The 23409-nt window shown below is 40.4% G+C and overlaps 1 protein-coding gene across 9 annotated transcripts in view; it reads left to right on the forward strand.

Annotated features, from left to right (window-relative positions):
- NCOA2 (nuclear receptor coactivator 2) overlaps nucleotides 1-23409 on the forward strand; it is a 293273-nt gene that overhangs the window by 245224 nt on the left and 24640 nt on the right. For 8 of the 9 annotated variants that reach the window (XM_030303989.2, XM_030303986.2, XM_030303983.2 and 5 more), the window contains 5 exons: nucleotides 751-2020; nucleotides 9663-9873; nucleotides 11915-12121; nucleotides 14802-15017; nucleotides 17953-18082. In XM_030303989.2, the coding sequence (XP_030159849.1) occupies nucleotides 751-2020; nucleotides 9663-9873; nucleotides 11915-12121; nucleotides 14802-15017; nucleotides 17953-18082 (2034 nt within the window). The remainder of the gene's footprint in view (nucleotides 1-750; nucleotides 2021-9662; nucleotides 9874-11914; nucleotides 12122-14801; nucleotides 15018-17952; nucleotides 18083-23409) is intronic. The other variant, XM_030303990.2, reaches the window with a different exon arrangement.

The raw sequence follows: 23409 nt of genomic DNA on the forward strand, positions 1-23409 counted from the left end.
TGCTTTTAGTCACTAGTAAGGGAGTGAGTGGATGGGAGCTGTCTAGGTGTTGGGAAAGTAAGATCACAGACCAGGGTCACTCCGAAGTTTTGTCCCAGGTTGTCTGTTGGAAGCTCTCACTTTGACTTGGAGAGGGATCTCTTAGACAAGGTGATCTAATCCTAAATGCTTTTGGTAACTGTATTGGCTCTAGAACTTGTGGAGTTTCTAATAGTTAGGGATGAGTCCCCCAGCCACCCCACCCCCACCCCCACCAAGTTTGCTATTCGTCTTGAGCCAAGTAGTATACCTCAGAGCTCTCTGGGCTTCCAGATATGACTATTGTTAGGAATTAGAATCTGGCAAATAATTGAAGACAGCTCCACTCGTTTGGGTCCTTCCTTTAAGACGGTACAAGTTGTTAGTTATTCATGATAATATACATACCATTAAATGAGAAAGATACTGTGTACTTGGAACCCCTCTAATGTCTTATCTGGTAATTACAATTTTGAAACAGTAGTAGTCAGATTTAAAGACAGCCCCTCTGTAAAACCGCAGACATCTTAATGAGTTGACTGAGAAACATCCCTCTTGGTCCAAAGCTACGCGTGTTCAGTCTTGTCCGTAATTGCAGATTGTTTCATCAGAGTGTTATCGGTCCTTTAAACGTACTCTGTTCCTTTAAAGAAAAGAGGCCATCTCGTTTTCTTAAACTAATAACAACTTGCTAAGTATTTTTTCTTGTATATTTCTTTCCTCATTATACAGAGAGCAGAATGTGTGTGTAATGAATCCGGATCTGACTGGACAAGCGATGGGGAAGCCATTGAATCCAATTAGCTCTAGCAGCCCTGCCCATCAGGCCATGTGCAGTGGGAACCCAGGTCAGGACATGACCCTCAGTAGCAATATAAATTTTCCCATCAATGGCCCGAAGGAGCAGATGGGCATGCCCATGGGCAGGTTTGGTGGTTCTGGGGGAATGAACCATGTGTCGAGCATGCAAGCAACCACTCCTCAGGGTAGTAACTATGCACTCAAAATGAACAGTCCCTCACAGAGCAGCCCTGGCATGAATCCAGGACAGCCCAACTCCATGCTTTCACCACGGCATCGCATGAGCCCCGGAGTGGCTGGAAGCCCTCGAATCCCGCCCAGTCAGTTTTCCCCCGCAGGAAGCTTGCATTCCCCTGTGGGAGTTTGCAGCAGCACAGGAAATAGCCATAGCTACACCAACAGTTCCCTCAACGCACTTCAGGCCCTCAGCGAGGGGCACGGGGTCTCACTGGGGTCATCGTTGGCTTCACCAGACCTAAAAATGGGCAATTTGCAAAACTCCCCCGTTAATATGAATCCTCCCCCACTCAGCAAGATGGGAAGCTTAGACTCCAAAGACTGTTTTGGACTTTACGGGGAGCCATCTGAAGGTACCACTGGTCAAGCAGAGAGCAACTGCCATCCGGGAGAGCAGAAGGAAGCAAACGATCCCAGCATGCCCCAGGCTGTGAGCGGCGAGAGATCTGACGGACAGAGTAGACTGCATGACGGCAAAGGACAGACCAAACTCCTACAGCTGTTGACCACCAAATCTGACCAGATGGAGCCTTCGCCCTTATCCAGCTCTTTGTCGGACACAAACAAGGACTCCACGGGCAGCTTGCCTGGTTCTGGGTCGACACATGGAACCTCGCTCAAGGAGAAGCATAAGATTTTGCACAGACTCTTGCAGGACAGCAGTTCCCCTGTGGACTTGGCCAAGTTAACGGCAGAAGCCACAGGCAAAGAACTGAGCCAGGAGGCCGGCAACACAGCCCCTGGTTCAGAAGTGACTATTAAACAAGAGCCCGTGAGCCCCAAGAAGAAAGAGAATGCACTACTTCGCTACTTGCTAGATAAAGACGATACTAAAGACATTGGTTTACCAGAAATAACCCCCAAACTTGAGCGACTGGACAGTAAGACAGACCCTGCCAGTAACACAAAATTAATAGCTATGAAAACTGAGAAGGAGGAGATGAGCTTTGAGCCTAGCGACCAGGTGAGTTTGTAATGCGCTCTCCCAAGTGTACTAATCCATACCCATCACGGCTTCTCGTAGGGGCGTTTGGAGGCCTCGGGTGACTAGAGACAAATAAGCCTTCTGCTTTGTTGTCCTGACGTTGAAACAGACTTCATTCTCACTTCAGCTGCCCGTTCCACATATTCCTGTCTAGCAAAGAGCGACATTGTTGTAGAGCGGGGCTGGGCTGACTTTTCTTTTCTTTTCTTTTCTTTTTTCGTAAGGGGCCAAGTGGTGAATATTTTTGGCTTCACAGACCACACGGTCTCTGCCACGGCTCTTCAGTCCCGTCATTGTAGCGCAAAGACAGCCAGAGACCTAGACACTGTGTAGACAAATGAGCGCACTGTGTTCCAGTAAAGCTTTACATACAGACGCTGGTATTTGGATTTTGCAGTTTTCATGTGTCACAAAATACTCTTCTTTGGATTTTTTCTTCAAATATGAAAAAATGTAAATCCAGGGGTGCCTGGGTGGCTCAGTCCGTTGAGCGTCTGACTTCGGCCTAGGTCATGATCTCATGGCTCGTGAGTTCGAGCCCCGCATCGGGCTCTGTGCTGACAGCTCAGAGCCTGGAGCCCGCTTCAGATTCTGTGTGTGTCTCTCTCTCCCTCTCTCTCTCTCTCTCTCTCTCTCTCTCTCTCTCTCTCTCTCTCTCTCTCTCTCCCCCCCCCCCCCTCACTCATGCTCTGTCTCTCTCAAGAATAAGTAAAACATTAAAAAAAATTTTTTTAAATGTAAATCCATTCTTAGCTCAGGGGCCATCCAAAAACAGGTGGTGGGCAGAATTTAGCCCACAGGCCAGCTGTAGTTTGCTGACCCTGTTACTAGCAGACGCCTGAATTGGAGATAATCACTTCCTTGAAACTGGGCTTTGTTAGGACAGACTTAACTAAATTATTTCCCATCTACCTTGCTCTCTCTTTAAGATAAGCGTTTGGTTTTCAGACCTAATGAAGATCGCTGTACCTCTCTTTATTGTCTACTACAACTTCTGATTAATGCTAAAGAGTCATTTAAAAGAAAAAAGAGTTCTTTCTGACATGATGGCTTGGCATAAGGTGTTTCTTGGGGACTCCGTGAAGTCTGGGTTAATGATCCAAGACTTCACCCTTCATTATCAACTCTGTCTAACCCCTGGGAACTGCCGTGTACTTCAAACCTTTTAACTGACTGGTTAACAAGTGAAGAAGCTGCATAGGCCTTTCTAGTTAAAATAGTTCACTAATTTGTCTTGAAATTTGGTTTTCAAGGGGATACTTTGTGTGACACACCATCTTGGGGGACTGGGTGTGGATGGGGAGAGAAGAGAGCAGCACTTCCCTGCTAGAATGTTGAAGTCCGCTGAGTCAGCAGAGGCGGCTGGCCCTGGGGCAGGGCTAGGATTGAAAGCAAGAATCAGGAAAGCTGAGGCCCTTCTCGCCCTGCTAGCTGGGCTCACTCCACGGTTCTAAGCATTTAGCTTCCTTCGTTTCTTTCACTCTGATGTCTTGGCAGCTGCTGCCATTCCTATAAAACAGGTAGGATTTTCTAAACCTTTGTCCTTCACAAGGGAAACAGCCTAATTCTATAATCATCTTTGATAATTAATCCTTAAACTTAGAGGTCAGCGCAGGGTTCTGTAATACAGCTATTCTGTAATGCTATAAATTCAAGTAAATTGGGGAAACTGAAAGTTTTAGCAGAAAGGTAATCGCAAAACCTTGGATAAAGTATAGTGTGAAACTATATTGACACCTATAAATGTTTTCATCTCTTGAGGTTTACTAGGTTAGAATATACAGAGCTAGTGGCAGTTCAGAGTGGCAGACACATACTGTCACTCAGGTCTCCCTAACACATGCTAGAGGCCAAGATGGTGACCCGTGTCGGCCACCTTAGCTTAGTGGCTGGCCCCTCCCTCCATACACAGGATTTATTTCTATCCCAGGCCTGAGGCCCTGGGGACTTAGAGGGTCAGGGAAGGGGGACACTGCTTGGCATTTCTATATTTAGTATATGATTACACTAACTTCAGGCAAACTGGAAAAGAAAAATTTGTTTTTAAAGTTCTTGAGTCACTTGCCATGTCTAATTGTTGCTCAGGGGAGACATTTTTCTAATCAAAATCATCTCACCTAGGGTGTAATCAGCACAAATCTGTTATTTTGGATGGACCAAAAAGCAGTGTAGACACACACACACACACACACACACACACACACACACCCCACAGTATTTGGATGGACCAAAAAGCAGTGTAGACACACACACACACACACACACACACACACACACACACCCCACAGTATTTTTTTCTTAATGAAACCCAGTCCCTGGCCTCACCCTCCATTCACTCCCATTTAAAAATAAAACTCCACCAAAAAATACTGCAGAACAAATTTAACATTGAAAACATTGCAGCTTGAAAAGAAAAGTTACCACAGGAAGTATGCATTACTTAAATTTAGATCAAAGTTAGAACGCGCGTTTCTTTAAGGAAAAAACACTGATTCTTTTGCCTCCTGCTCTCCTTCACTATTCCCAAAACAGATTCATTGTATCTCCTTTTAACTGCTGGACCGCTTTGTTGAAGGTTTTTCTTTCATTTCCAGGGAATCTAAGTTTTTTATTTAATAAGGTAAACTCTTAGGGAGCCCGAGTTTACACTTAACTGTCTTGTTATTTTGACTCAGAGAAGAGCCATTGACCAAGTTTGTGTTTAACCTACCACTAACTTATTAAGGGCAGGAAGTACTTCGAGCAGGAAGTACTTCGATCGTGCTATTATACCTAAAATAGAGCTCTTTACTGGGCAGAGTATTTAAACAACATTTGTTTCTACGTCATTTCGTCACCAGCAGGAAGCAGTGACAGAAAAATTTCCAAAATGTTTACCGACTGTTTTTGTTAATGTTTACTTGTTTTTGAGAGACAGAAAGAATGAATGTGAGTGGGGGAGGGCCAGAGAATGAGGGAGACACAGAGTCCAAAGCAATCTCCAGCCTCCAGCCTGTCATCACAGAGCCCCATGTGGGGATTGAACTCACGAACCGCGAGATCATGACCTGAGCCAAAGTCTGATGTTTAATCGAGCGAGCCACCCAGGAACCCCCCAACTTTTCAGGGGTGTGTTGATGTTCTCTCTGATGCTACTGGGCCGGTTATAATGAGGGTTCAGAATTATAAGGAATTTCTGAAAGGAATTTCTTCTTATCTGGCACCACTAGGCAACCCATATTTTAAGCTGGTAATGTCCTGAAAATTTTCCTCCAAATGTGGCAGAATTGTATAACCATTTTTTAACAATTTTACCATTTCTTAACAATTTTTTGTTAGGCAAATGTGGTAAAATTGCACTTCTTATTTAAATTTTTGAAAAGATGTTTTGTAACTTATCAAAATACTTGTTATTAAAATGCATGTGCTCTTTATATTTCCTTCAGAGAACAAGTTGATTTGACACATGAAAAATTCATAAAACCAGAAAAATGAAAAATTAAAGAAATCAAGTCCAATTTTCATTTTGTAGAACTTTTATAAAAATCTTTCTGACTCATTTTCTGCCTGAAATAGTTTAAACTAACTATTCAAATTGATGTGGCTAATTTGAGCATTCGAATAGATGCCTAAGCAAAACTTGGAAGTATCTTGGCGAAGCATTTTAAAGGAAGGCATTCCTCTTTCTGTTGTGAAGAAATCAGGCCTAACAAAGTAGACATGGACTGGAAGAACTTTTGATGAGAACTAAAGCTTAAAAAATTTAGGGAAGAGGGGGAAATATTTGATCAGGAACTTATGTGGTCAGATCTGTCCCTTCCACAACCTACGTGACTACAGAAGAAAATGCCATAGTTGTCAGATTTTATTGCCTAACAGCCAAAGGGGTTATAGTAGACATTCTGAATTTTGTCTCCTTGATGAAGAACATTTAAAGTACACTTAAGACAATTAGATGAATGTTAGATGTGTACTCCAGAAATTAACAAGAAATAAACACAAGCACAACAATATTATCTCTAGTGGGGAAAACTGCATAATACATTCTTCTGATGTAAGCTCAATGAATTCAAACAGTGTCTGTCCATAGTTACGGAGATCCAAAGAGCCAATTTCTTTTGAATATGAAACCAAGAAGTTCCTGCAAGGCTTTCTAAAGACAAAAAAGCATTTAGTCACTAGACTGACCCACAGTTGAATTTGGTCAGCTCTTAAAATGACAAAGATTAAAATTTGAAAATCAGTTTGAATACGTACTTTTTAAAAGTAAAAATCAACCGGGGCTCCTGGGTGGCTCAGTTGGTCAAGCATCCAGCTTCGGCTCAGGTCATGATCTCGCAGTTCTGTGGGTTCGAGTCCCGCATCAGACCCTGTGCTGACAGCTCAGAGCCTGGAGCCTGCTTCGGATTCTGTGTCTCCCTCTCTCTCTGCCCCTACCCCACTTGTGCTGTCTCTCAAAAATAAACATTTAAGAAAATAACAAATAAAAATCAACCAAGGAAAATCCTGAATTTTAAGTTTTCTAATTATTTGAAATTTAAACACCAATAAATTGATTTAAACCATCCAAACATATTTTAACATTTTATATGTATAACATTAGATTTATTTTCAACTCATTATATTAGACACAAGAGTAGGTTACAAAGGAAGAATCATGAATCTTGTCATTAGAACTCTATGAGGGGGGCACCTGGGCAGCTCGGTTAGTCGTCAGACTCTCAGTCGTGGGGCTCGGGCCCCACATCTGGCTCTGTGCTGGGCGTGGAGCCTGCTTAAGATTCTTTCCCTCTCCCTTTGCCTGCCTCTCTCTCTCTCTCTCCCTGTCTCCCTCTCTCCCTCTCTTTCTCCCCCTCTTTCTCTAAAAAAAGAAAAAAAAAAAGAAAAAAAAGAACTCTTTGAAACGGGTGATAGTTATTTTTCTGTTTGATGTGGTTTAAAGTATAATTCTATTTGCATGAAAAGAGTAAAGGTCAAAAGGAAAGGTAGGAGTCTAGACACAGGCTGTTGTAAATCTACGTTGTAAAAACTTTCTTTTATACATACATACCTGGGATTGGGGGCAAATAGAAAATCATCCATTAAGGATAATATACTTTATATTTATTATTGTTTATCTGAACCGATTTATGTTGGCTGTTTCCCATCCAAGACAATCTGTGAAACTTTTTCGAGAGGTATCATATTATTTCAGTCCACCTCCTTTACTCCCTACCCTCTCCCCACACACACAATGAGCTTTAAAGGCCACTTAAAAAAAAAAAATACACAAGACAGCAGCATAGTAGGGAAACTTGGTTTCATAGGCCAGCAATAAACTTCAGTTTATTAGAACCTCTTTGTTATCTCTTTAGTTTATTGATACAGTTATAAAGATATTTATCACACATTTTTATGAAATATTTTTCTGAGTGGCTCAGTTGGTTAAGCATCTGACTCTTGATTTCGGCTCAGGTCATGATCTCATGGTGGGTTTGAGCCTGGGATTCTCTCTCTCTCCTTCTCTCTCTGCCCCTCCTGGGGACTCCCTCACCCTCTCAAAATAAATAAACTTTAACATATATATATTTTCGCGATAAATCAATGGAAATTTCATTGATCCTGGGCCGTTTTCTTAAATTCCAGGTTAGTATGGTTAAGGGAACTCATCTGATTGAGTGTCCGTTACTATATCCTAGGCACTATCCTTGAAGGGAAATAAATGTTCCTACTAACGTTTACTTACACCTTTTGTATTCAGCAAAAACACGACATAGATTTACAGCAGAGTCACTTTACATGTCATTTGATTTACATAAAATCGTCTGTTCTCATTCAGAAGAAGCGGTGGCCGTGAAATGGTTAAGCAGCGTGAATAGTTTTGCCTACCGTTTTTCCCAATAAGTATGTACCTACAGAGCGATCCTGAGGTGGCTGACAAGAGCTTTCTAGGTTTGGGTTCTCTTGTGGCTCTGACTGTGGAAATGTAGCTACGTGGTTTTAAATGCGGCACAGCCCCTACTCTGTCATTTAGGACTCAGCTGAAGAAACACCAGTGTGCTTTCACCTTGGAGGAGAAACGGGCCGTGTTGCCCGTGGAGAGGGAGGGGACGTGGTGATGCATTGAGGTGTCTTCCTGAGGAGTTTTAAGGGTCATTTTGTCTGTGTCTGTCTGTGCTTTAGGATGCTAACTTTGGAACCTAACCCGTACCTAAGATGTATCTTTCCCGTGTTTGATGCCTCCATCTTTTGTTAGAGATGCGCGGCCAATCTAACTAGATAACGGTCTGTGATTGCTCCAGCCACCACACTGGGAGCTTCCTAGAAAGTGGATCTCCAAGGTGGTACGAAGCTAGTTGACGCTGAACAAGGAATCAAATAAAATGTCACTTCCTAACTTGAGAAATATGTCCACCAAGACTTCCCATACAGATATTACGTATGCCATAAATTGCAAAAACCATAGCAAATCCAGCCTCTATGTGGGAAATAGGAGTTCTACATAGAATAAAACTGTGAGCCATTTGTTTCAAGTGTGCCTCGTATCAGATGTAAACAATTTCATTTGAATTGCCCGTGTCGACAAAGGGTTTAGTCATGGTGAAGGACTTGAAGTCCACCCAGGGACTTTGGGGAAATTGCCTAACTTCTGTGTTTCCACCTACACATCCAAGAAATCATTCTTACCACTTTTTCTTCATTAGAAACTACTTCTAACATTTAACTTACCCACTTTCGTTTGTAGTTCACACAGCCCGATTTTAAATACTTGGCACATAGATAGGTTCTACTTACAAGAACGTAAAATAAGTTGAGCTTTTTGGAAGAAGAGTAGTAGGTATGAGATAGTGGTAATATTTATCGTAGTATTTTGATGTTGTAATGGAAATGAAATTATTTCGGTAAAAGGAAAACCCTATGAAACGTTACTTCTGCCTTCCGTGAAGTCAGGTTTAATAGATGCTATGTTTGGGGACACCGTGTTTTATCCTGCTTCCCTACATGTTGTCACCTAGACTGGTGAGTGGCTGAGAAAGCCACTGTCCTTTGAAACTGAAAGTGCAAGCAAGGAAAAAAAACACCAGTCAAACTGAAAAGGCAACGTTTAACTATTCATGGTTTCTCTGAGCTTATTTCGTGTCTTACCCCTGCTCTGAAAAAAAGAAGTCCAAAAAGGAAGTGACCATTTACAAAATACTGATTTACTGTAAGTTTAGATCACATTTTATAGCAGTTTTTTGTTGTTGTGATTTCCTAGGCAGAGTTAACCACAAAACCTAGACCTGGACTGTAAGTTATAGCACACTCAGAGTTAATTAGAAATCTGCATACTCGTGATTAATTGAATTATCAGCATAAAATAAAGGGGAATTTATAAATTGCCAATGAGACACAGTGCTGGAAGGGAGCTTTCTAATTCAGTCACCTCCCTTTTTCTAGATGAGGAGGTTGAGGACTAAGAGATTAAGTTATTTGGCCTTCGTCAATTTAATTTTTTAAAAGATGATCGATGAACTTGTTAGGCCTGCGGGATGTGCGTGCGTCAGCATGTTTTGTTTGGCCGTGGCCATGCCGTATCCCAGTTAGGTCTGTAATTGCAGATGCGCCCGTGGTGCCCACTCTCTAGTAGGACTGGATAAACTCTCCCGTTTGTTAACTGCAGCCTGGCAGTGAGCTGGACAACCTGGAAGAGATTTTGGATGATTTGCAGAATAGTCAATTACCACAGCTTTTCCCAGACACGAGGCCCGGCGCCCCTGCTGGATCAGTTGACAAGCAAGCCATCATCAATGACCTCATGCAACTCACAGCTGAAAACAGTCCTGTTACACCTGTTGGGGCCCAGAAAACAGCATTGCGAATTTCACAGAGCAGTGAGTATGAGATATTGATGGTTATGCCAAGAAATTCCCATATAATCACCATTAGAAACAGTGATTATTAAAATCTGATACAAACAGCTTAGTCACTTCAATGTTTTTGTGGTCAAATAGCACCATCTACTGTCCTGGTTCTTCAAAACACTATTCAAAATGGATTCTAGTGAACATGGCTTTCCAGCATTCTCTTATGGTTAATTGAATCAACACGGAGGGAGACTGACCTACATAGATAAAGTTCTTTAGATGATTGTCATATTTCCCTTTATTTTAGCTACTGCCTTCAGAAATGGAGCTTAAAATAGACTTTATATATGTCTAGATATGACTAGATACTGGAAATATAGAAAATTAGAGAGTTATGCTGACTTTTTAGGAGTGATATGGTATTAAAAATTCTTACTATTTAATCATCATACATGAATGGGCTATATATGTTAAAAATATCCTATCTCTTAAGAATCGTCCTATAAATATCAGTTTAAATGGAACTTTACCATAAACGTTTTCTAAGTGCATTTTAAGTTGGCTAATTTGATGTAAAGCTTGAAGACCTTAGACTATTTGATAAAATACATTTTATTTTAGATTTTTGTGAGTTTAAGATGAATTACTTCTTCACCATGATCACTTAATTTACAAACTCAGTAGTTACCTAAAGTCCAACAGTTTGAATGGGAAAAAATATCTTTCCCTTACAAAGAGATATAATTTATAGAAAGATAGATGACCTCTTCAGTGTTAACTCGGTGAACAGAATGGTTTTTCCCTCGTCAAGTACAATCAGATTCATTGTTCAGCATTTATTCCCAAACCAAAAATGGCAACCACCAACCAAATCACAAAATAATCTTTAATTAGTGGACCTTTTCTCAAGTGATTCTTGATTATTCCAAAAGGGGTAAAACAAAATAGTTTTTGCTTGTTATCTCTCAAACCTGTCTGTTTCATGAGGAATGGAAAGTAGTTAGGGACCATGGGAGATCACAAAGTCAAAGAGTTGGGAAGGGAGTAAGAAGCATACTACAGAGTGTATGCTCATTAACCAGAGGCATTAATGAAGGGCAGCATGGGAACTCATGGTTTCTCCTCCATTTGTACCTCCTAATGGAAATCAGATCATTGACTGGTAACTGAATAGCAAAACCTGAGGGAGTCATGATTAAGCATGTACATAATTTCCATTCCAAGCCCTAATTCTTGTAAATACTTTATTTGTTATTAATTGTTAAGAACTTATTTCTTTATTTTGAATGTTCTGTTTCATACTATGCTTATGTAATTCAGTGGAAATACTTGATATCATTTAATCAAGTAGTAATAAACTGTCATTTACAATATCTGTATACTTGTAAAATTTAATAATGTTCTTATCAAACTATTGGTTGTGTGATTGGATAGTGCACACTGCACCGTGGGTTCTTGTTGGTCAACTGTAAGAATCGTTTCAAATCTAAACAGGTCCAGAATTTAAAGAAGCTGTATTTAGAAGATTAGACGGGGCCGTAAAGCTTTAATACCGACTTCAGGTAGCAGAGATCACACTTACAAGATTTAACTTGCAATGTGAATAGATACTTGTAAGCTAATTCTACTCCTAGGAAAGTCCAGTTAAGAAAATGATGTGTCCAAAGCACACGTGTCTAGGTTTGGGATTGTGTGCAGGACATGTTTATAGCTTCATAGCTGTGACAGAACAATACTCCTAAATTCAAATAATGTAACACAGGGACGAAACCATACGAGCGGTCTGCTCAGCAAATATGATTGAATGTTAGAAATTAGTATTGGGGAGGAAATATATGATAAGTAATAGACACCTTTTTTCTCTCTTTTTGCAAGATTGTTGAGAGTTAAGTTGGAGACTTGTTGACTAAATTATGAGTCCACGTGAGTTTGTCTTTGATGTAGGCCTTTGGTCCTTGAGGTGCAGAGCTTTGATATTTTACAGACAGCATTTTCCCTACTGCCTCTGTTACTTTTTATTTTCCATTATCCTATATTAACCTTCAATTTTCATGTGTTTTCTCCTTAGCTTTTAATAACCCACGACCAGGGCAACTGGGCAGGTTATTGCCAAACCAGAACTTACCACTTGACATCACATTGCAAAGCCCAACTGGTGCTGGACCTTTCCCACCAATCAGAAACAGTAGTCCCTACTCAGTGATACCTCAGCCAGGAATGATGGGTAATCAAGGGATGATAGGAAACCAAGGAAATTTAGGGAACAGTAGCACAGGTAAGGGCTCAAATGCACTGTTACTTTATTGGTGAGTTATTTAATTTCGTAATGATTCAGCCACATCAAACTAGTCGAATTTCTCAAATGGAATTTTTTATGTTAGAAAGTAATATTTGAACGTAAGAAAATTCTGCAAATTTTCACTGTGAGACTGGCATGTGAAGCATTGGAAAGCATTCCAGTAAGCTTACTGTTTTATTCTGTGATCATTACTTTCATAGGGTTTCTGATCACTAACCTATAGCATAGGCTGATTTCTTCTATTCCAGTTTACAGTCCTAGACATCATAGAGGTGCGCGTAAGATGATTTGATGAGTTGCTGGCATCTCATGTAATCTGCTGATAATCCCAAGCCTCCCTCTTAATTGATGACTTGTTTTTGAAGAATTTCAGAATGCAAGTTTAAAGTTCAGGCAACATTTCATACCTATAAGTGATACCATTTTTCAGAAAACTATTCATTAAAAATAAGTTTAAATGGTAGTGTGCCTGGCCTTTTCAAAGTACCTGATCCAGGGCTCCCTTTTCAAAGATACATGACTGCCTGTGCTCTGGTTTGGACCTTGACCTGCTGTAACTTAGCGTGTCTGCCAGGTTGCCCAAGCGCGTTTCCTAAGTGGTGACCGCCGTCCCAGCCGCTACCATGTTCCTAAACTCCCATCTCCTTCAGGCTAGAAACCATCTTAGCAGCATTGACTGCCATCACCACCTTGTCCTGTACCCTGTACCTATTTACCACGGACATAGTAGCAGGACGCTGAGTGTTCTAATGAAGAACTGCTCACAATTTACAGCTTTCTTTCTTTGTCAAGATGAAGTGCTCAAGACAAAGGCATTGAAAGAAGTAGCTAGTATAAAAAGAATTTCTATTTGTGGGTGTTTAGTTCTTTGTTGTGGTGGTTGTTGTTTTTTTTTTTTCTTTTAGCTTGGTCTGTCATCTCTGTATACACATCGCCATTTTAGACAGCTAATTGAAATTAGAGCTCAATTTTAAGGGGGAAAGCTGGATTTATTTATTTTCGGTTGTTGATGAGCAAGCGGTTCGTGGAGAAACGTGTACTGGGCTATATTAAAATAGTTTATTCCTTCAACAACTATTATTGCTCCAGGCCCTGACTACTTCACTAATCTATATATTCACAGAAATGGTGCCACAGTAATTTTATATTTTAAGGCAAAGTATTGAGTTATATACATAAAATATTTATGCAACATTCTATAACAGAAAAGGAGCCAATGACTTCTTAAAAATGCCTCCTTGTTAGCAGAACACAGGAAGATCTGAGTTCTTGCAGGAATCTGAAGAAGAAATTTAAGGATACACCTATTTTCAAATCGGGGCAGCCTGGCGATCTAGACTGTGAGGGTCATATAGTGCCTCTGCTTCGTTTCCAAAAACAAAGAGACCGAAAGAGACTTCGACCCCAGTTATTATGATTGCATTAATATTGTTGAATTATAGGTGATTTTTCCTTCTGCTTTCTAGACTTTATATAATCTTGCTATATTATTTAGGTAATCGATTTTTGGAGAAATAAAATGCCTATTCTCCCATAGTACATTTGTGTAGTTCAAATGTAATGTTCAAATGGTTTTTTAAATATATATTACTGTAATATTGTTCTAAGCTTTTCAGTCTAATTAATCACCCTTTATTCTTAATCATCCTAATGTAGCACATTCTCATTTCACCAGTGAGAAACCACCCATAATACATGTTTTCTCCATTTCTTGAATATACCCTCTTTTTAGTTATCACAATGAAAGTAAATGAAAGCAAGCCATCTATTTGAAAGCAGAACTTCTATATATCGGTCGTTCAGCATTTCAAAACGAAGGGTTCTCACTTGGAGTTTATCCCCTTTAGAATATCAAGTCTTAGCAAATATTTGGCCATTGTCCACATCCCAGGGCCAGGCCAGAGAGAGCAAACACTTGAGCCTGCGTGGAATATTGTGCTCTTCTTGTTGTGTGTGACCCAAATAACTGTTAATATCTCGGGTGTAAAGGGATCTTTACCAATGCGCCCTAACCCCTTCTAGATCTATATAATCAGGAATGTGGTGGTCCAGGTACACTGAAGTCCCCCATAAGTAGGAGTTCCCTTGCCTTGGTTGTAAAAAACCGTGGTAGGAAGATCGTGTAATTTCTCAATGGTTTAGAGGCTACCTTGGTCAATTTTGAAGCGTAACAAATCAGAGTACCCTGGAAGGGATTTGAAGATTTAAAAATCTGATGTTGGCTTCACGGGATATTCTGTGATTTGGATTTATAATTAGAGTATTGACTATGAGTTTAAACCTTGTTTCTCTTAGCCTCACCTCCCTTTTGGAAAGTAAAGCACTGACGTGTAGATCAGCTAATGTGATTCACTTCCTGAGGAAGGAAGTTGGGGTTCTCCACACGCCACAGCACCTGTTTCTAAGTACATATGGGAACAATTTTAACAGCTTTTCCGAACTATAGAGAGTGGCAAGTCCGTGCTCTGAAAAACTGTAGAAACTGCCAATTCTTGTTGCTTAGCCAAGGGTCCACGTCTGTCCCAATGAAGGCATTAACTATTGGGCTGTGTAGACAGAGTGATGGTCTTACACAGAGTAAGATCGTCTAGTGCTCATACATGCTGACTGTGTTTTCAGTTACTCCATCTCTCAGTTTCCTTTGGCTTGCCTGCAGGAATGATTGGTAGTAATGCTTCCCGGCCCACTATGCCATCTGGGGAGTGGGCCCCACAGAGTTCTGCTGTGAGAGTCACCTGTGCTGCTACCACCGGTGCCCTGAACCGGCCAATCCAAGGAGGTATGATTCGGAACCCAACAGCCAGCATCCCCATGAGACCCAACAGCCAACCTGGCCAAAGACAGATGCTTCAGTCTCAGGTCATGAATATAGGTAAGGTAGTTCTAGTGCTCTGTACTTTTCATTTCTGTGCTTTCTTAGAAGAGACGAACCGCTCCAAAAGTTCTTTGCAGACATGCTCCTCATTTGCAGGTGATTCCCCCCATGTCAAGCTGTCGTAAGTGCGATTTTGCTGGGACTCTGTATAGAATCCTAGAGTCTCAAAGGTTTCCCAGTTACATCAGAGAAGTAACTACCTCTGTGGTGCTTTATTTGTATTAAATTCTCTAATTTCAACTTTCGTGGGGAGTGAATCAGAGTGCCACACTGCCAGTGTTACATACATGATGGTCGTAAGGAGCATCTCAGCGTTACAGCAGTGGTTCCTGACTCTGGGTGATCGTCAGAATGCTCGCAGGACATTAAGATGCAGATTCTTAGGACACCATCCTAGGCTATTAAACCAGACTTTCCAGGGTCCTCACTGAAGGTACGAGGTCTTCTAGAACATCTCACAAAATGTGAGGATCACTAAAATTCTCTTTGGATACAGTTCTCATGTTATTAAAATTAATGGTCTAATACATTATATGACACCATTTATATGAAATGCCAAGAATAGACAAATCTGTAGGGAAAGAAAGTAGGTAAGTGGTTGCCTAGAACTGGGGGTCTGGGGGAACTGGGGAGTGACTCCTAATGGTCGCGGGTTTGTTTGGGGAGAATGAAAATGTTCTAAACCTGATTGTCGTAATGGTTGTACAACTCTGCAAATATACTGAAACCCACTAAATCATATACTTTAAACGGGTAAATTGTATGGCATGTGAATTAGGTCTCAGTAAAGCTGTTACCTGAAAAAAAAATAATGGTCTGTACAACTCATACTTGAGATTATTTTCTTAATCATTGACATATTAAGCTTCTTCTAAATCTTGCACATTAGCATAATTCGGATAAGTTCATGTTTATGTACTTTTTCATATACTTAGAATATTGCACAATGAGTAAGAGCTAAATCATTAACGGAAAGGTACCAGGATTGTTTTGACAAGACAACACAGAATTCTCATCCTACCTCTGGCATCCGCTTTCTTACCTAGTTATGTAATTGCTCAGCACATATTGGCTTATTGTTTCTGAGAGGTGACATTCAGATAGCCTTTCTACAGAGAATGTACTTCAAATTGATGAGTGGTTTCCAAACATAAATTCCTATAATTTATGAAAGGCTTTTATAGAAAAATGCTGAAAATGACCAGATTTTCATGCAGAATTCAGCTGGGAAATTTTTAATGTATTGATTCATTCATTTAAATATCATAATTAAGGGGCACCTGGCTGGCTTAGTTACTAGAGCATGTGACTCTTAGGGTCACAAGCCCCATGTTGGGTATAGAGATTACTTGAAAAGTTAAACACACACACACACACACACACACACACACACACACGATAATTAATAAATCCCTCATATCCAGAAATTTAATTTTTTTCTCCATGTTTCTTTATTGAAGGGCACCTCACCTGGCCTTTGAGCTTTATTGTGTAACTGAATTTCTTTGATTTTTAATAAATTCAGAAAGCCATGAACTCCACAGAAAGTTGTCTCTTGTAATAGAAGACTGGTCTACACATGATGACAACAATAAAATCATTAAAAATCTCATGTCATCCGTTAGCTTTAAACCTCTAAAAAGAACTAAGAAAGGGCACATCTGACCTGCCTGAGCCTTCTTTCTGTTCTACCCCCTTTCTTCTAGAAGAGCTAACTGAATTACAGTGAATGAAAGTTCAAGAACAAGTGATCTAGCACTTCTTGAAAGTATGATCCAGGACCCCAAGCCTTTCAGGAGGTCCACAAGACTAAACTGTTTCCATAATAATGCTGAGACCCTACCGGCCCTCTTCACTCTCCCCTCTCTCATAGTTACATGCTGTGTGGTGGAATGTGGGAGCACATAGGATGCTCTGGCTCTCCTCTGTCAATCTGGACATTAAAGTCGTCCTCACGATGTAAAACAAGGGGCCCCTGGGTGGCTCAGTCGGTTGACTTCAGCTCAGGTCATGATCTCACAGTTTGTGACTTCGAGCCCCTTGTCAGGCTCTGTACTGACAGCTCAGAGCCTGGAGCCTGCTTCGGATTCTGTGTTTCCCTCTCTCTCTGCCCTTCCCCCACTCATGCGTGCTTGCTTGCTCGCGCTCTCTCTCTCTCTCTCTCAAAAATAAAATAAAAAATAAAAATTAAAAAAATTTTAATGTTAACAATACCAGTAAAAGGGTTTTTTTCATTTTTCATTAAAAGATCTGGTTTACAGGGCACCTGGGTGGCTCAGTCGGTTAAATGTCCAACTCATGATCTCAGCTCAGGTCTTGATCTCAGTCATTGAGTTCAGGCCCTGTGCTGGGCTCCACACTGGGTGTGAAGCCTATTTAAAAAAAAAACAACAACAACAACCTCTTGTTTATATTAACATATAGTGGATTTATTATAATGATTTTTAAATGAAGGAATAATTGTTTTTTCTACTTTCCAGTGTTAATTTCCCATACAGTGTCAATCAGATATAACCCACATAAACTAAAGCTTGTTTCTTGAAGAATATAAAAGGTTCTCTTTGCAGGAGTTTAGAACTGCCACTCTATATGTTCCCTAAAGTGAGTGAAAAGCCTTGAAGTTTATTGCCTTTGTTAAATTTGGTCTTACTATTTTCACCTAAATATTATTACATCTGTTTTTTTTTTTTTTTTTTTTTTTTTAGGTTTACTTATTTATTTATTTAAGTAATCCCTGCACCCAACTTGGGACTCAAACTCATGACCTTGAGATCAAGAGTCACATGCTCTTTCAGCTGAGCCAGCCAGGCACCCACATCTGTCTGTTTCATTTTCCATAAACCAGATATTTCTCTATATATTACATAGCAGAAATAGGCACTTTCTTGATTACAGGTTATAAAGTTTTTTGATTTTTGTCTTCTCTCTTTAGGGCCATCTGAATTAGAGATGAATATGGGGGGACCGCAGTATAGCCAACAACAAGCTCCCCCAAATCAGACTGCCCCATGGCCTGAAAGCATCCTGCCTATAGACCAGGCATCTTTCGCCAGCCAAAACAGGTGAGTCCTGAGTACCCAGGAGCTCCAAGAGAACAGTGGTTCATGAGTTCTGGAAGTTATTTTATTTTTAAATGTCTATTTATTTTGAGAGAGCAGGCACATCTGCACTCACATGAGCGGGGGAAGGGCAGAGAGAGAGGAGGGAGAGAATCCTAAGCAGGCTCTGTGCTGTCAGCACAGCCCGACTCAGGGCTCGATCCCACCGGCCATGAGATCATGACCTGAGCGAAATCAAGAGTTGGGCACTTACCTGACTGAACCACCCAGGCACCCCGGTAACTTATTTTAGACCTCTGCCAGAAATTAATCTTTTCCTTCTAAATAGTTGGGTCCTGACCAGTTTTCACATATTCAGACTATAATCGTCAGTTGTTGGGCAGGAGGTGAGGGGGTAGGGGAGGGAGAAATCCAGAAATCAGTTACTTCTAGGGCATACCTTTAAAAAGCTATAATTTAGTTGGAAAATAAAAGATGTACATTAATAACTATAAGGTAGTATGTACTGTACTATAAATGGTATAAGAGAAATCAAACAAATTACAAGAGATCATCCAACTGGGGTGACTGGGGAAGCCTTCAGAGTCCTGAAGGAAAGGTGTAATTCAGGAGGTAGAGATGGCAGGAAGCCAGCTCAGTGGGTAAAAGCAGCATAATCAGGGCCTGGATGTTACAGAAACAACATGGTATGTTTAGGGTAACAGGGAATAGTCTAGTTTTCTGTTACATATATATTACCACTTAAAAAATATACAGTAAAGGCAGTATGGGAAGATTTGGCAGGAAGAGTAGATTAGTAATTGAATAGATTTGTAGAAGGTTTTCAATACCTAAGAAACAAAAACAGATGAACATTTGGGAAGGGGGGGTTGGAAGAGATAAGGAAACAAACCATAACAGACTGTTAGTGATAGAGAACAAACTGACGGTTGCTGGAGAGGAGGTGGGTGGAGAGATGGGTTAAATGGGTGATGGATATTAAGGAGGGCACTTGTTGGGCTGAGCATTGGGTGTTACATGCATAAGTGATGAAACACGGAATTCTCCTGAAACCAATACTACACTATATGTTAACTGACATTTAAATTTAAATACAAATTTGAAAGAAAGAAAAAAGAAAAAGAACGTCTTAAATACCATGCTCTGAAAAATTCAGACTTTTTCATTAAGCCATTAAAAAAGGTTTTTGGAAAAGGAAATTGTATGTGATCTTTTTTAAGTTTTTTTTTTGCTTCTGATTATGTCAAATTTTGTTTCTTTGTAGGTGATCTTTTCTCTTGTTGCTTTTGAAATATTCTTTGTATTTACTGTATGTGTTGCACTTTCACTACAGTGTGTCTGGGTGTGGATTTATTTATACTGCTTGGTATTTGGCATGTTTTACTTGTTTTTACCCCGTAGATTCATGTTTTTCATGTTATTATCTCTTGTACTGTCCCTTTCCATTTTCTTTATTCTTTCCTTCTGAGATTCTGGTTAGACATATTACACTTTCTCTTTCTACGCTGGATTTTTTTAAAAATTCTACCTTCCATTTTTTTTATATATATACATATTTATTTTTGAGAGAAAGAAAGAGACAGAGTGTGAGCAGGGGAAGGACAGAGAGAGAGAGGGAGACAGAATCCGAAGCAGGCCCCAGGCTCTGAGCTGTCAGCACAGAGCCCGGTGCAGGGCCCGAATTCACAAACTCAGCAAGATCATGACCTGAGCTAAAGTTGGACGCTTAGCTAACTGAGCCACCCAGGTGCCCCCTACCCTCCATATTTCTTAATCCATGTATTTTCTATCTCCTTGTCTCTCAGTACATCAGGATAATTAATTTATTATCCAGTTCATTAATTACTTCTTCATCTATGTTTAATCCAGTTACATTTTTTATTTCTAAAAGTTTTATTTGCCAGGTCTACTTTTCAGTCTCATTATTTGCTTATTTTCGTGATTCCATCTTTATATCTTTAAGCATTACATTATTTTCTGAATTTCTTTATCTGATAATTCTGATAACTAGGTTTCATAGAGGTCTAACTCCAGTATTGACTCTCCCTCATGATGGCCTGTTTCCCTGAGTATTTTGGTAATCTTGCATTGGGAGTTCTTAAGTTGATCTTGGTTGGTGAAACATCTAGAGTCGAAATTGAGGAAACTTCTCTTAAAAAAGCAAATTTGCAGTGCTCTCTGCCAGAGGTGGGGGGTCCATTCCACGTTCCCTCAGTTCAGTCCAGCAGCCTCAAGTTAGTGCTCTTATTTTGCTTTGGCCCAGAGCCCCAGCTCTTGTAACTACTCTGTGGATAAAAACACACCTATCACCAGTAGCTTGGGATGCTCAAGGTTTAGCTCATAGGTGGTTTTTGTTTTGTGTTTGCCTCTTTGAGAGTTCCATTATTCCCTGCAAAGCCAAGGTCACAGTTATGTCGTCTGCATAATCTCGTTTTTAGCAGTGCACTAACTGCAAGCAGACTTGAGGCCTAAGTGATGGTCCTGCTTGGCTGGTTGGGTGAACAAAGCAGCTCCCCAGGCAGAGAGATAGGAGCCTAAGCCAGAAGGCGGTGTGGGAACTGAAAGGGTGTGCGCGGTGTTTTCCAGGAAGTAAACTTGTTGGAAAACAAGCTGTAGCAATTCGGCCTTGAGGCCCACATGTAAAGAGCTGGGGTTGAAGGCTCCATGAGGACCCTACTGCAGACCGAGTGTTTTGTCCTGGTTTATTGTCCTAGATTATTCTGGTTTAAAGTTATGTAATATTCTTATCTAATTCACAGATAATGAAAGTCAGCAAGGTTTTTGAAATTTCATAAGAGTTGACTACATTTTCAGAGTTTCTTATTTGTTTTTTTAAAACTACAGGTTTCAGAGTGAGTCCTACTCTGAGATGTAGCGCTTTTATCATAGTGGGCCTTGCACAGCTCAGAAGCGTGGTATGATACCTGTCTGTTTTCCTTCCCTTATCTTAAAGGAGGGTAAAGGATTCAGAAGATTCAGTGAAGTTTAAAAACAAAACAAAACAAAAAAAACCCCAAAGTATCAGAAAATGAATAAGATCCCAGCAATAAGACATCTGAGAAAAAGTCAAGGGCTAGTTATTTCACTGAAACAAAAGACCAGGGAAAGTGCTTACTAACCGTCTCGAGTCCATAAAGGAGGAGGCTCACTTACCAGCTGTATTCCTTTCATCATGGGAAGAAACTAGTATTTTTTTAAGCCTGCGGTGCCTCTGAATCACGTCTGGGGTCTCCTTAACAGGCGGGTCTGGGTGGGGCCCAGGGCTCTGCATTTTGAGAGAGACCCAGAAGATGCCTGCATCTCTGGCCCTCCCCCTGCACTCTGAGCAGAAATGAGGCAGGAGAAGGATGACAGAGCAAGAACCACGTGCAGCTTCCATCACCGGGTCTGTTGGGAGTAGAGCATCGCACAAATAACCACTGTAGTAATAACTCGGAAGCAGTACTTTTTCGGGGTCCTCCCAGTTCTTTGAGTCTAATTTGATGGAGTCCGTGAGTGTTAAGCTGTTTCTAAATATGTTTATCTGATATGTTAAAGAGCCACCCATTTCCATGGAAACTTGCACATAATAGAAATGTAGTACAGTAGTTAAATGCAGCATCTGATAGTTGTTTTGGGGTGAAATGTCAAAGATTAGTTTCTAGAGAATACTAGGCGCAAAGTTAGGATTTTCCCTGTTGCCCAAACAGATGAGCATTCTGTTAAAACAAAAATGGAAGAATTCCGGAGTTTGTACGGAGCCCAGTCACCATGTAAGCATGTTCGGTTTGCTGTGCAAGTTTCTGGGTCTGGGCACCAACCCTGTTCTGCCGTTGCTCTGGTTACGCTGTGTCAGTTTTCTTTGTATGAGAACTGTGTGGACAAAATAGAGTGTGTTCATCACTTCTAAAGTCATTTCAGCTTTTCCAGCCACTTACCCCCCATCTTTTATTTTAAATAATTCAGTTTGGAAGAAATTTATGGCCAACTTTATGGTAATCTTATTGTCATAGAAATTCAGAAGTGATGGATAACAAAGGTTTTGACTATGTCTCTCTTTTGAAAAGAAAAACAGTGCTTTATCATCCCCCCCCCTTTTTTTAACTCCCCTAAGTATCATCATTAACATTTTATAGTTTTACTGCCTACCTAGGGGTAAGTTTTTAATGTTTTATGAACCCAGCATTAGTTTAAGTACACATTTCCAGAAGACTATAGGTTAGCCCTTAAATCTCAAACCTAATTCTCTTATTTATTTATAGTTGAACTTGCATTTTCTGTAGTTCCTTTGAGTTTTATTTTCCTCGATGTCATATGTAAAAAAGATGTTTAAAATATAGCCAGGGCTCCCTGGGTGGCTCAGTCAGTTGAACGTCCGACTCCGGATTTCGGCTTAGGTCATGATCTCACAGTTTGTGGGATCGAGTGACAGCTCTGTGCTGTCAGTGCAGATATATTGACATACTTATCAAATATGCTTTGATATATTTATCAAAATAAGTAAAATAAAATATAGCCCAAAACTTACAAAGGATTTTTTGAAGATTTCTGTTGGATTTATAAAAGTGGCTTTCTCTTCAAATACAGTAGCTGCCCTCCATGAAAAACTTGCTTTCACATTAAGTTCAAAATCTGAGTTAATTTGGTTTTCTTTTGTTTGAAATGCATATAAATAAAGTTTCTTTTGTTGTCTATTTCTTATCATGTAGTAGCTGCTACTTTTCTGCAGAATTTTGAAAATAACGTGAAAAGTGATGATAATGGTCATGGTTTCTCAAACAAGAGCTCAGAATTGACCTTATTCCCCTTTAAAAAAAAAAAAATGTTTATTCTGAGAGAGAGATTGTGTGTGTGCATGCATGGGCGGAGGAGGGGCAGAGAGGGAGGGAGAGAGAGAATCCCAAGCAGGCTCTGTGCTATCAGCATGAGCCCAGTACGAGGCTGAATCCCAGGATCTAAGCCAAAATCAAGAGTTGGACGCTCAACCTACTGAGCCACCCAGGCGCCCTTATTCCCCATTTTGTCTCCATCCTTACCGTTTTTTGGTAGTTCATAAAGCGTACATTTCAAGAAATGAGGTTTCTTTTGATGATAGCTTTATCTTCTGCTAGTTTGTTACTTAATCATTTCGCATCAGCCCATGGCCTGCGTGTGTTCTTTCCTTTATTCCTCTGAATTTCGTCCTTGTCTTGTCTAGATTGTGACTCTATTTGTAATTGCCCAAAATGCAGGAGAATAAGTTCTTCGTTGTGTTGGGGGACATTTATAAAGTTGGGATTGGAAGTCTGGATTGGTATTTTTTCCATAAGCCAATCATATTATTACATCTCTAAGGGAAGTGATATAACTCA

The sequence above is a fragment of the Lynx canadensis genome, chromosome F2, assembly GCF_007474595.2.
Source record: "Lynx canadensis isolate LIC74 chromosome F2, mLynCan4.pri.v2, whole genome shotgun sequence".
Classification (NCBI taxonomy): Eukaryota; Metazoa; Chordata; class Mammalia; order Carnivora; family Felidae; genus Lynx; species Lynx canadensis.